General features: G+C 31.7%; 1 protein-coding gene across 1 annotated transcript in view; it reads left to right on the forward strand.

Annotated features, from left to right (window-relative positions):
• The window catches only part of LOC129235244 (NADH dehydrogenase [ubiquinone] iron-sulfur protein 4, mitochondrial-like), a 29,457-nt gene that overhangs the window by 7,557 nt on the left and 8,586 nt on the right, over nt 1–13,314 (forward strand). Inside the window, exons 3-4 of the mRNA XM_054868954.1 lie at nt 7,250–7,425; nt 13,232–13,305. Coding sequence (XP_054724929.1) covers nt 7,250–7,425; nt 13,232–13,305 — 250 coding nt within the window. The remainder of the gene's footprint in view (nt 1–7,249; nt 7,426–13,231; nt 13,306–13,314) is intronic.

Here is a 13,314-nt window from a genome sequence, read left to right on the forward strand (position 1 = left end):
ATTATGTAATTTGTATATGTGTCAGTATCAAGTACAGATTCAAAAGCAAGATTGTTGGGGGGGGGGGGGGGGGGTTAAGATTTCATTTTGAAAGGTTTATCAGGAAGATACCCTCCTTCCTCCCATTCATTGCATATGCACTTTTGTTCAGAAGACTTGCATTGACAGAGGAGGGTGAAGTATAGTTTATTAATAATGCTGTAGACTGCATAGGCAGATTTAGGCTGTGAATTCTGGGGGTGCAACAATTAATTTTAGTAGTGGAAATCAGTGGCAGCCCTGGGGAGTATTTTCTAAGACAAACATGGGGTTTTCAGGGACCTTCCTTCGGAAAATTTAGAAAATTTACAGCACAAATGCTTGTATTTAGTTGATTTCAGAGCAATTTTGCAGCACTGTTAGTTGGAATAATGTATATACAATTGTATACGTATACAATTTTTTTAGTAACATACCAAATTCTTTTAGACACTGTTAAATACCCCCCTTAAACTGCTTTAAAGCATCTCAACTATACATTACACATTACAGTTTCTTAAGAATGAGCTGAACTTTTACTGTTTTTAAAAAATAAAAAAGCTGTTTAATTCAACATAAAATGCTTTAAGATGCACAAAACGAATGATCAACAGTGGCGGATACAGCCGGTGGGCAACCGGGCATTTGCCCGGTGGGCCGGTCATGCTTCGGGCCGATCAACTAACAGCAAAGTCTTTCGGACCTGTCTACTAACAGCAAAATGTAAATTTTGCGCGCATGTGTTTAGGATAACGCAAACTCACAAAACACAGCCTCAGTTCCTCTTTTACGCATGGGCTAAAGCTTGCAGGTGGAAGGAGGCAGGGCCGTTACCAAGAGGGGGGGAATTCTGAAATGGAACTGCCCAGGGCCTTATTACCACACAGGCTAACTAGGCCTAGGCCTGTGGCCTATGTTCCTAAGGGGCCCCACATTTTTGCATAGCATTGCAACGATATGAAAAATACATGCATTTTTTAAAAAATAAAAAAAATATTATATTATTGGAAAAAAACTTCTCTAAAGGGGAATTTTTAATCATTCTTCCAGTAACGAATTTACTTGGTTACGATTTTGAGGGGACTCAAAGGGGACTCAAAAATGCACATAAGTGATTTGTGATTAGACAAAGAGGCCTCCATAAATGCATTCGTGCTTTAAAAATGTAAATCAAACACTGCATAGTCTTCAGGGGGGCCTCCAAATTAATGTGGGCCTAGGCGCCTCACTTTTAGTTAGTCGGGTCCTGGGGCTGCCAATATATTTTTAGTGGTGTAATAAAAAATAAATGAATAAATTTAAAAAAAAATTATAAAAAAAAAACAGGGAAACCTTAGCGGTCGTTAAAAAGTTAAAATACTTTTGACGCTTTTCTTTATAAAGGACAATTCACAATTACTATAAAATGAAACTTACAACAAGGGCCGACGTGAGGTCATGTCAGCTTAGTTGGAGAATAGGGGCCCGGCTCGGAATTGAACTCGCGCTGAGGGTAAAATATCGTAATGGTAAAAGGCGTAGAAGGGGGCCTGTGAAAAAATTGACGTGTGTCATTTTTCCCGGATCCGCTTTTATCATCGGCGACCCTGTTTATAACAATTAGAATAAAAGTGACAAAATATTTTTTCTGTAAAATTATTTAAAAAAAATGCAATCTTAAAATACCATTGAGGAGCATGAAAGACTCTACATTATTAAGATTATGAAATCAAATGCCAAAGACCGCAAAAATGCGAGTTTCAAACATTTTTTGACGAAGCATAAAGTATTCTGTACGCTGTACAAACTCACGGTTTCGGTCCCCTCAGTTTAAAAAGAAAATAAGTTGATAAAAACCAATGTCGAAAGAATTCCGGTGGTCCCCGAAACCTCCCCCCCCCCCCCGTAATATCATCGAAGATCGTGTAAAATTTAAATTTTTGGGCTTCAATTTTGAATAATTTCATAAGAGAACAGCCGAATTCACTCCCGCCATAACATGGAATTCCAGTTTCAAAAATATGCTGGAGGAAAGTACTCGAATCTCTCCCATTTTTTTTTTAACATTCCCAAAGTTGGTCTAAAACTGTGTTTTTAAATTAACAGTATCAAAAATTTTCTGGGAAAGTGCCCCGTCCCCTCCACTCTTTCGGCATCATCAATGAAGAACATTTTAAATCTCGTTTTCTGTGCTTCAATCTCTAAAATTTTCCGGGTGAGCCTCCTGAAAACTCTTTTTCCTAACATCACTGAGCTTTCAGAGCTAACATATATTTTTTTAATTTCAGAGGAGAGCCCCCGGAACCGCTTTTCATACCATATATACTCGAAGATAATTTAAAATTCTGTTTTTGGATTTCCACTTCTGAAAAATTGCAGCAGGAGAAACCCTGAACCTACAGTCCCCTAACATCACCAAATATTGTCTAAAATTGAGTTTTTAAGACTACAATTTCAAAAAATTTCCGGAGGAGAGGCCCCCCGGACCCCCCCTATTTCCGATTCAATGTTAATCTTTCCATTAAATTTATATTACTAATACTTTAATGACTCCCAGAAGCCATAAAAGCTAAGTCCTCTCTCTCTCTGTATTGATACATGGGTTTGAAAAAAATTAAGGGGCTGCCAAACTCGTACCCGATCCCTCCCACCAGGTTTTTGACCTCGCATCGAGTCTGGGGGTCGTCAGGGTATGGCAGTATAAAAAAGGGAATGTTTATGATAGGGCCCAGTAATGTATGTTTGTGTCGAGGGACCCATCACGTTCGAAGACGGCCCTAGTCTTTCACCCATGAACATCGCTAGATCAGTTTCGCATAACAGAACAATTAAGTTACTTGTTATGACTGTAGAAAAGGACATACTAGCCAAGCAGTGTTATCATTACGGAAATATTCAATCAAGTTCCGGGCATTATACAAATACTTAAATGGACAATTACAATCACAATTTCCCCCTAAAATAAGGTTTAGCTAATACTGCATCAATTTGTTCACCATTAAAGCGCAGAAGTGTTCCTATCGGTTAAATTTTGTTTAAATAAAGCATATTTAGTTGTTAATCATAATTTCCTCATATTTAATTGATATCCAAATCGTTAGGTGAAATTTAATATCTATAAGATCTATGAGGCCGCTACATCTTCTAACGCCAGGGCCGATTTTTTCAACCAATCCGCCACTGATGATCAATGGGAGTTAAAGACATAAAATAAAACAACACGGCATGTACATTATGTAGTAATAATAAAAGCTGCACTATACTTTAATAGTACTGTACAGTAAATACAGTAATAATATTCATGAGTTGAAAAATAAAGATGGTGATGATTTATGCTCCATAATCAGATCGTTATTCTTTTTTAATACGTTTTTAAATATGTTTGCTTTGCCTTTTTTTATATAACGTTTCCATTTATGCAACAGCCTCTCTTCCTGATCTCTTAGATCCACAATACATGAGCAGCTTCCATTTTCATGATACATATTTGCTTTGCTTAGACACTACTTTGCAAGCTTCGATGTTGAAACTAAGTTCTGAACTTTTACGGATGTCTATTGTTTTGACTTTTAATTGTTCGTATGGAAGATTCACTCATAATTATTGTTGTGCTACCGTCAACGTTTTGTAGTTGTTCAAGAATATCGAGAAAGTTTTTTTTTTTTTTTGGCAGAAACTTTCTTTTACTTTTCTTCAAACTTTTGATGAAACAGTGCACTAAGGTGTCATTATATTTCGTCAACTTTAATAATTAGAATGAAAAAAATAATAATAAATGCAAGATGCTGAGTGGTTATTTGATGCACTAACAATTCAATGCGTAGACTAGTTTGGTGTGAGAACTTTCGCTATCAGTGATGCTAAAGAGATGTAATAACGTTTCACGAAATCAATATTTAGTAGCGAATAACAAGGCCGATACTTCCTTTCAGAAAATTAGTTTTGTCGATTCGCGTTAGCTCTAAAATTCATTACTCGTGAAAAATTTGCGTTATAGCCCTTTCACGTAAGTCGAATCGCCTTTTAGCCCGAGTTAACTGTAACCATATTTTTTGATTTTATTACCCATGGTTGTTTCTAAGAAAAAGAAATTGTAATGCTTAACCATTAAATATCCAATTACAGAGCATACAATTATTCTATAACTAAAAAGTCGTCCCGTTAAGAAATGACCGGTGAAAATTGCTTCTCCCCTTCTACATTTAAACAAAGTAATTGCTTGTCTGGTGATATTTTGATTGTTGAAATTTTAAGCCTAACTCCAGTGAATTAAACCTCCAGTAGATAGCGTTCATAGTCGACGGATTTTTCGTTTCTTCATTCCCCTGAAATGACACAGTCTTACTAGTAAAACAGTAAAGTTGCTGGATTCAGTTCAGCCTTTTCAGAATGAATTCCTGATAAAATACATTCCATTCAATTTTTTTTGAAAATCCAACCAAAAATGTTAGGGGTGCGCCGCACCCCCTGGCACCCCTGTAAATCCGCCTATGGTAGACTGGAATATTTCTTTGGCAGTCATTGGCTACCAATACGATAAACTTTGGTAGCCATTTTAAATTTGCGTAGTTACGTACAAGAAAAGTTTTCAGCTCTTGCAAGCAGTTATTTAGTTGTAGATATAAAAACATTTATTTGATCATGAGTGATTTTGAATTGTATAAAAAATATCTTATATATATATATTTTTTTAATTTTTCATAGTTAAAAATAATTACTGCTAAATAAGATTTGTAATTTCATGCCTCTTTTGTAAAAGTCTTCTTCAAGAAGTCAGAAGGATAAAGCCAGAAAAATCCAATTCAGAAGATTTTTAAAAATATATAATTAAGAATTTATTTGCATACATTTTGATAACATTTAAACAAAATTGGATATTCCATGTCATTGTGCAACATTTTGGAACATCAAGCCATCAACTTTGATTGATACCTATCAACATAAGCTTTTACTACATGCTAGTATTTTCTGAAAATAATTAACTACCAGTTATTTCATAAGAACTGCAATTAAGTGGAGAAGTTAACAAGTTGTAAAAATAAAAATTAAAATAAACACATTTAAGTCAGCATGTGTCAAAATGAATTCCAACTTTCAAAATAATTGTAATATTAATTGGATGCAAACGGGTTGAGGTTTCAAATGCATCATTCATATTTAGGTTTAATACATGTATGAAGTTTGGTATGTTTCAAAAAATAAAAGTGTTTTCTTTTTATGTGTTGGAAACTATGAAACTGCATTTTAAACCCTAGAAAACTTTTTAAAAAAGATCATAAAACTTAGTCTTATCTTTAGAATAAATCAAAACATTGTAGAATAAAAAACATCAATATGAGAAGTAATTTTTAGAAGTAATGTATGTGTGCAATTCAATAAAAATGTTTTCAGTAACTGAATACTTCCATTTATATCCTTATTCTGTTAATAGATACTTAAAAAATGGTGGGGATTGAAAAGCCAAAAGGTGTGAAGCTTTTTTTATTATTGTCAATTTTTTCAACCTACGCTGATTTTAGAACAAATTTAAGTGAATTTTTTCAATATACATGCTTTGATTAATGCAAGGATTAATAGATGGGGGAAAAGCAGTGTTAGAGATTTGTAGAAATTTGAAATTTTCCATTGAAATGTTTAAAAAGCAGTAAAATTAGCAAATTAAGTAGCTTTTTTCGGGAGCAGAAAATGAAAGTCCTGCCTTGGAGAGATGACCGTGACTGGCAATGCCTCAGGCAGAAAATAACAGGGAAGAGGGAAACTTATTTAAATGCTAAGTTTTGGGAAAAATAAATACAATTATGCAGGAAAAACACTTGTTTCATTGCTAGCCACGATGCCCCGAGAGAAAATCGGTAAATGGTAATGCCATGGTGATGATGCGCAAAAAAGTTCTCTTCTCTCAGTATGGTTGATGGCTATTACTTCTTACAGCAAGTTACAAAAGTATTTTTAATTGCCCTTGTGTCAATTGCACCAAAACTTCTGGTTGCCATTTAAATTTTTTTTGGAGCTAATTGAGGAGTGGCACCGCTAATTATAATCAGGAAGAATGGTATCAGAAGCATATTGATGTTTTTTTTTCTTTTCATGCAGTGCAATTATTAATAAGTAGGGGAATGTGGGGTAAAGTGAAATGGTGAAACATTTACTCTGCTTTTAGCGCCACTTACCTAGTAATGTTTTAACAATGTAGTAACAAATATAGGCTATTCCAATTAAGAAAAAGTACCTCAGAAAATCAAAGCATATGATAATACAAGCAATTTTCAATAATGGGTACTCAAATTGTAATATTTTGTAGTAAGTCAAAATTTATTTTGATATTATTAAATGATTAAGTTCTTCTTTTTACGTTTTTAAACATAATTTGGGATCTTCTAATATTCGGTGCAGTATTTATTTAGCTTATTTGTATTTTTAATATTTTGCACAATTAGTCAAGTGCATACGGGGCAAAGTGAAATAGTTCATTTCATTTACATATGACATTACATTTACTAAATCAGTTACGTATTTACTTATTAAATGATTTATTTACATTACTTTCTTTAATAATTCACTTACTAATTCATTCATTCAGTTATTTTCTTATTCATTTGATATTTTATTCACTCATTAATTTTTCCTCGTGTATTAATTAACTTTTTTATTTATTATTTTATTGTTTCATTATCTTTTCCTTTATTCAATTATCCTTTTATTTGCTCTTTAATTTGTTCAAAAATATTTTTCACAATCGAATAAAAAATATTTCATTCGAAAAAATATCATTTTTCACTTTGCCCCATAAAAAAAAAGAAGTGAGAATTTTCCACTTTTTTCTTGAAGGCACAATTTACTGCCAAAAATAAAAAATGTTTCATGCAAGTTTTATCATAAAATACAATGTTCTTTCTTTATGTACTGTAATTTTCAAAACAAATTTTCAATTGTTTCACTGGAAAAGCTCAGTCACTTAACCATTTCACATTGCCCCACATTCCCCTACTACTTGTTTCATAAAAAGGCCTATTTCAAGAATAATAGACAAAAGAGTCCTAAATTTTTTTGGGATGGTCTCCCAATGGTTGTATTAACCACTAGAGTCAACTTAGGTTAAGTAATGCATTCTTGATATAGTACAGAATTTAATGTCAGATTTGCAAAATTTTCATTGTTGAACGTACTTATACCTTTGCTTCCATTTTAATTTAATATTACATTATCCATGTGGTTAGTATTTCTGTGTAATTCAGTCTCAAACTCTTGACAGAGTGACATAACGCCACTGACTGGAGTCCCTGACGAACATGTGAAGGGAAGGTTGGTTCGAATATTTCGACCCGCGAAGAATCCTATGCAGTCTGGCACATTCAACACAAGAAAATGGAAAATGGAATTTGAGACCAGACAAAGATGGGAAAATCCTTTAATGGGGTGGTCATCTACGTAAGTTAACTTCCCACTTGCTGTAGTTTCAATAACCTTTTTTGCATTATGTATAAGGAATATCTTTTTAAAAAAGAAAAACTTTCATGAGTGAGCTTAAAAGGAAACATTTTGAAACTGGAACATCTGTTGGTTTCATTTATGTGTAATGTTGTCTATTAATCGTAAATTATCGTTTTGAATGTTTAGTACAGTCTATACAAAAAAAAAGGACTAAAATTGCAAAATGAAATGTAGTTCTGATTTTAAATATGTTGTTTGGGTCAGTTACTGGGTAGTGTAAGTCTAAGTTTGCAGTTTTCAAAAACCTGTGCTCACTGCCTAATTAGCGAAAAACAATGAAATTTTCGGACCTTTTTAGTTCTTCCCTTATAAACTCCTAAACTATCCAACTTTTGATGCTAAATCAGAATACCGTTTTAAAGCACATTAAAATGTGAAATTTTTGATGAAAAATGAAAAAATTATGCTTTGATCACCTTCCACGCCAAATATGAATATGAATTCTCACTATAATTGAAAAAAAAAAACTGGTTTTACTGTTACAGTACATTTAATTGGTTTTCATTTAAGTCAAAAATGAAGTCTCTGTAGATTCAATAGTTCTTTTACAATCGCAAAACAAACAAATAATTGGAACGTTCGATTTTTGAAAAAATGAGACAAAACACTTTTCAAGACAATATGGAAGATCCTATTCTTAAAAAAAGGGGGGCAAAGAATGATATAATAAGGCTCCAATGCATGTTTATATAAGAATGTGTGCTGGCAAAACACGGCGGTTATAGAAAACATAAATAGTTCAATAATTGACGATACAAGTAACGCAAGCATTCCTTCCCCTACGTATCTATGCCTTTAACACTTTCAGGTCTGAGCTATTTCGACCACATATCTCCCTCCAGTCTGGGGTTTTTTTGGCACTTTGTATGATTTTGTAAAAAATACTTTTAAGATGTGTATTTTAGTAATTTTTATTGTATTACATACTTCAAGATATTTTCTTTCGTGATGAAGGAACTATTTGAATAAAATAAAAATAAATTTTTAGTAAGAAATTGTCAAAAAAAGCTTGACTGAAACTAAGAAAAAAAAGTTCGGCATAGGAAAACATCAATTTTAACCATAAAAATTTTTCCCAGACTCATTTAAAAACTTACCTAAATCTTGAACAATTATCTGAAAATAGGTTTAATTTGAAAACAAGAATTATTTAATTAATTTTGCTTTTGTATAGTACATTTCAAAGCACAAACTCGAATTGAAACCTCTTATTCTATCACAATTCATGTAGTTATTTCTGTCTGGTGCTCCCATATATATATATATATATATATATATATATATATATATATATATATATATATATATATATATATATATATTGAAAGTAAAAGATTCGTAGATAGTATCTGAAAAGGTTAGAAACATATGGAACTCGTACTTTTATAGCTGAGAGAATAAAATTTTGACCCCGAGTGAATCTCGGGCATAGTTCCCTTCACCAAAAACGGCAACCTGAGTGATGCTTGGGCATAGACCTCAAAATGTTAACATTGATGAATTTTCAGCTGTATTTCATTTTTCAACTGGAAAGTTCCCTACCGAGTTTTATTTTGAATGGAGAATAATTTTGGTATCAGACAAATTTGTAATGAGATTTAATTATCGTAAGGCGAACGAGCAGAGAAACAAAGAATAAATGAAAATTAGAAAATGTTCACTCATTCTTTTTACAAAAGAAAATGAAACTGTCCAAGTTCATCATATCAAACGTAAAGCTTTAGCGAGAAACCTAGAATGAAAAATGTACCTTCTGTACACCTTAAGCGCAATATTGTTGGATGTTTATACTTATTGAAAAATCATTCAAGCAGAAAGTATGCAAAATAGGGATGCACCTAGAAACATTAACCAAAATGCTTCCACTTTTTCACTTAACAGGTCTCGATTTCTACGTAAAAAAAAAATGCTTGCCTTTATTTACAAGAGATGTGAAAAACAAAATGAATTTAAAGGATTTTATGTACACTGGAAGAAACTTCACGGTTTTGCGAATCAATAAATTTTCGCCTAGTTTGTGAACATACTTGTGTAATGAATAAACTGGTTCAAATGAAACTAAAGGAGAGCCTGATCCATAGTTGTAACATATTAAACAATTCAGCTTTTTCTGTGAGTTTAATGAGTTATGCTCATGTTTTACTTTATTGGAGAACTAGAATGACTCAGTGACGTTTTTACTGTCTTCGGATGCATCAGAACAACTGCAAAATGATTTCAGGAGGCCTAAAAATTAAAAAAAAATTAGGCCTCCTGCTGGACACGTAATTATTTTTTGATTTGGGTAACTATTTTTAACACGCTTTTATGAGCTTCACTTGTATGTTTGTGAATAACTCTCCTTTGGACTAAGAGCTAGTGACTTATTACTGTTAGTGCATTCCACCACTTTATGAGCGTTCGTGGTCGAGCAGTCGAAGGCGTGGGTCTTCGCTGACGTCCACCTCTGAGAATCATTGGGCGTGCGTTCTGATCCCGTCTACACCAAAATTAAATTTATAATCCTGCAACTCAATTTTCGCCCCCTTTTTGGGATCAGATTCTTTTAAAATTTGGAATGCAACCTCAGAGCCAATAACAAATGCAATATTCTATAATCAAATTAATTTGTTAAAGATAAGTTATTAGCTTATTCTAATTAACACTTAATTTTATTAGCTTAATTTGTATGTTTGTGGGTCTAACTTTCCTTTGGACAAATAGCCAGCGACTTATTAGAATTACTTACAACATACAAATCAGAGCTGTGGTGTGTAACAATGTTTGCACATGAATTTACCAGAAAGCATTCAAAATGTCTGATGCAAATAATGCAATAGCATACTAAGATACATTCCATTATAAAAATTGAACACATGCTCAAAGATTTCATTTAAGTGTTACAAGTGTTAACAATATTTAGTGTCTAAATCTTATTTTAAAAAATAATATTTAAAAAAAACTAAAGAAACACATGCTTTTGTAGCAAAATGAACTAAAAAGTAAAAAGTAAAATAATAGTTTAAAAAACTAAAAAAACGCTTTAGTAGCAAAATGAACTAAGAAGTTAAAAATAAACTTTTTGACAAGTATATAAAGTAATTGACCAAACGCTTAATATTACTGTAATAGAAAATTAGTATGTTGTGGCTATCATGAAACTTTCTTCTATATCTTTTTTATAATTCTGCCCCCCCCCCCCCCCATGCTTGCCTCCAAAGGGTGGGGGGTTTCTTATCAGTTGTCTTAAATTTCTTCCACTTGTTATAAATGCAAAAATGTAAATAGGCAGCCCCCACGCTTTTTTTTCTATTACAGTTAGATTAAGTGTTTGGTCAATTACTTTATATACTTATCATCCTAACATTATTTTTAACATTTTCGTTCATTTTGCTACTAAAATGTGTTTTTTTAGTTTTTTAAACTATTATTTTTATGGTGTACATGTGAGGCTGTGAGGCAACGTTTTATCAACATGACTTTTCAAACTTCCAAAAAGATTTTTTTTTTAAATTTGGTCTAGTACACAGTGTTCGTCCACACTTTCAGGCACAAGTTGGCTTGGGTTGCCGTTGTTCAAATTATATGAAACATTGTTATAGTTTAGAATTCTTCAGTAATCAATACATAAGTCATTTCTATTCATCAAAATTTAACCAAAACTTACCTTAGTTCTCAAGGATCCAGTATAGCCTCAGGGAAAGTATGTTTGCTTTAATGGAACAATTATAGGCACTCAAAGAGTTTTTTCCCCATACGTGTAGAAATCCAAGTTTGTTTAGACAACAAAGAAAAAAATGTATTTGGCAATTTTATCACCAACATACCTAAGGGGGAAACTAGTTCAGACCGGTCAAAAAATTCACTTTTTTTTAATGTAATAAAATGTTAATAAAACTATCCAAGAATATGTTGCCAAAATTTGAGTGAAAAATTCTGATTAGTTCCGATGCTATGAGCATTTAAAGTAACTAGAGATTCAAAAACGTTCACAGCATTTTTTTTTCAAACGCGTTTTTTTTTAAACAACTTTTTATAACGTGTGCATTATAGTTCAAAAAGTTTTTGACCAATCATTCTGAAAATTTGTGTGAATGTTCTTTATTCAATTATGAACCTAACTCTTTGATGATGATATTAATAAAAATATTTTTTTAATGCAAGAAGTGGGAAAAAAACGGTAGAAAAACATAATGTTGTAATCAAACACCTCAAAAACGTGCAATTCTCAACTTTTTTGATCACAATTAAGTTCATATTCTGGGGAAATATGTTGTTTATGAGAAAGAAAAATTGTAATGATTACAGACAAAAATTGTGGCTTCGGTAATGCACACCAGCAACAAGCTTTGATGGTGGCCGCCCATGATCAGCAGCTTCTAACTCTACTAATCTTCAAAAAATTACAAGGTGTACTTCAAACGATAATTAAAATATTCTCCAAGTTTAAAGAAATTCTGATTATTTCTTCTTGATTAAAAAAAACCACGAAAAACACAAAAATTTCAGCCTTCTAAACTGGTTTTCCTCCTTAAACACAATACTAGTTCTTATTATTTTGAATCTACTTTATTATTAACTTTTACATAGCATTGAACAAAACTTACTAACTTTTACATAACACTGAACAAAATTTAAACTTAAATAAAAAGTTTTGATTTTTTTTTAATCGTTATTATTCAACAGATTTTTTTCTATTTTAAATTTACATAGCAGTATTCGGACTTTGACTGGATTGGAAAAAATCTGAACTCATTAGCTTTCATTTTCAGAGAGTAAAGTTACATTGCAAGGAAGGGAAATCATACTTATTTTTCTTTCAAACAATATCCATCTATGTTTGAAAGTCAATAATTACAATTATTATTTCGTTTCAAAGGCAATCTAAAATAGAAAATGTAATTCTTATGATCAGACACACCTTACTCAATATTATTGGTTGAACGACGATTTGACTTGTTTCTGGCGTGTGACCAAGAAGGCAAAGTCACAAAACAAAAAGGCTGTTTTTGTCAAGCGGAAAAAGATGTCTTGATTTTGTATGTTTTTGAACGCTTAACCTTTTATATGTACCAAAAAACACAGAGCTATTAAAAAACCCTATTTTTATTCATTAAAAAAATCAAATTTTCCATTTTTTTCAATTTTCCGAGAAAAAAAAACTTAAAAAAAAAAACTTTTTTTTTGCACCACTTCAAAATATCAGGAAATTTTACGTTACTACTTCTAACAGAATTACATGGAGAAATGGAACAAGTGAAATCTAAAATTCAAATTAATGTTCAAAAATTATAGATACTTATGTTATTTTATGTTATTGTATAGATGTCATATGGTATACTAGTTTGTTCTCTGTACAAAATAAAGTTTGAAAAATTATTTTTCAATTTTTTTTTTTTTTTGAATAGCACTGTTTTTTGAAACAAAAATTAAAGATGGATTTATAAAATTAAGATTTTTAGTTTCATTATTATTATTAAGACATTGGAAGTGCATTAGTCTAGTTGCAATTGCTCCTAAGAGATGAAAATGTGAGGTCAATTCAAATTTTAAGAAATGTGATAAAATTTTGTGATTCTAAGAAATCTCTTTTAAAAATTGTTATCTACTTGTGTATGTTAAAACAAATTAATTAAATGGAGTACGAATTCTTTGCTTCAGTACTATTTCTGTTCTTCTACAAAAGACTGTTACCTAACAAATTGTTAATTTGTTTGTTTTTTTTTCTTTTTTGCTGACCTATGATTTATGTTTTTTTATGTAGTGGGGATCCCCTATCAAATATGAATGTACAGTTTTCAAGCCAAGAAGAAGCCATCAAATTTTGTGAAAAAAATGGTATTTTAT

The sequence above is a fragment of the Uloborus diversus genome, chromosome 2 (genome assembly GCF_026930045.1).
Source record: "Uloborus diversus isolate 005 chromosome 2, Udiv.v.3.1, whole genome shotgun sequence".
NCBI classification, from domain to species: Eukaryota; Metazoa; Arthropoda; class Arachnida; order Araneae; family Uloboridae; genus Uloborus; species Uloborus diversus.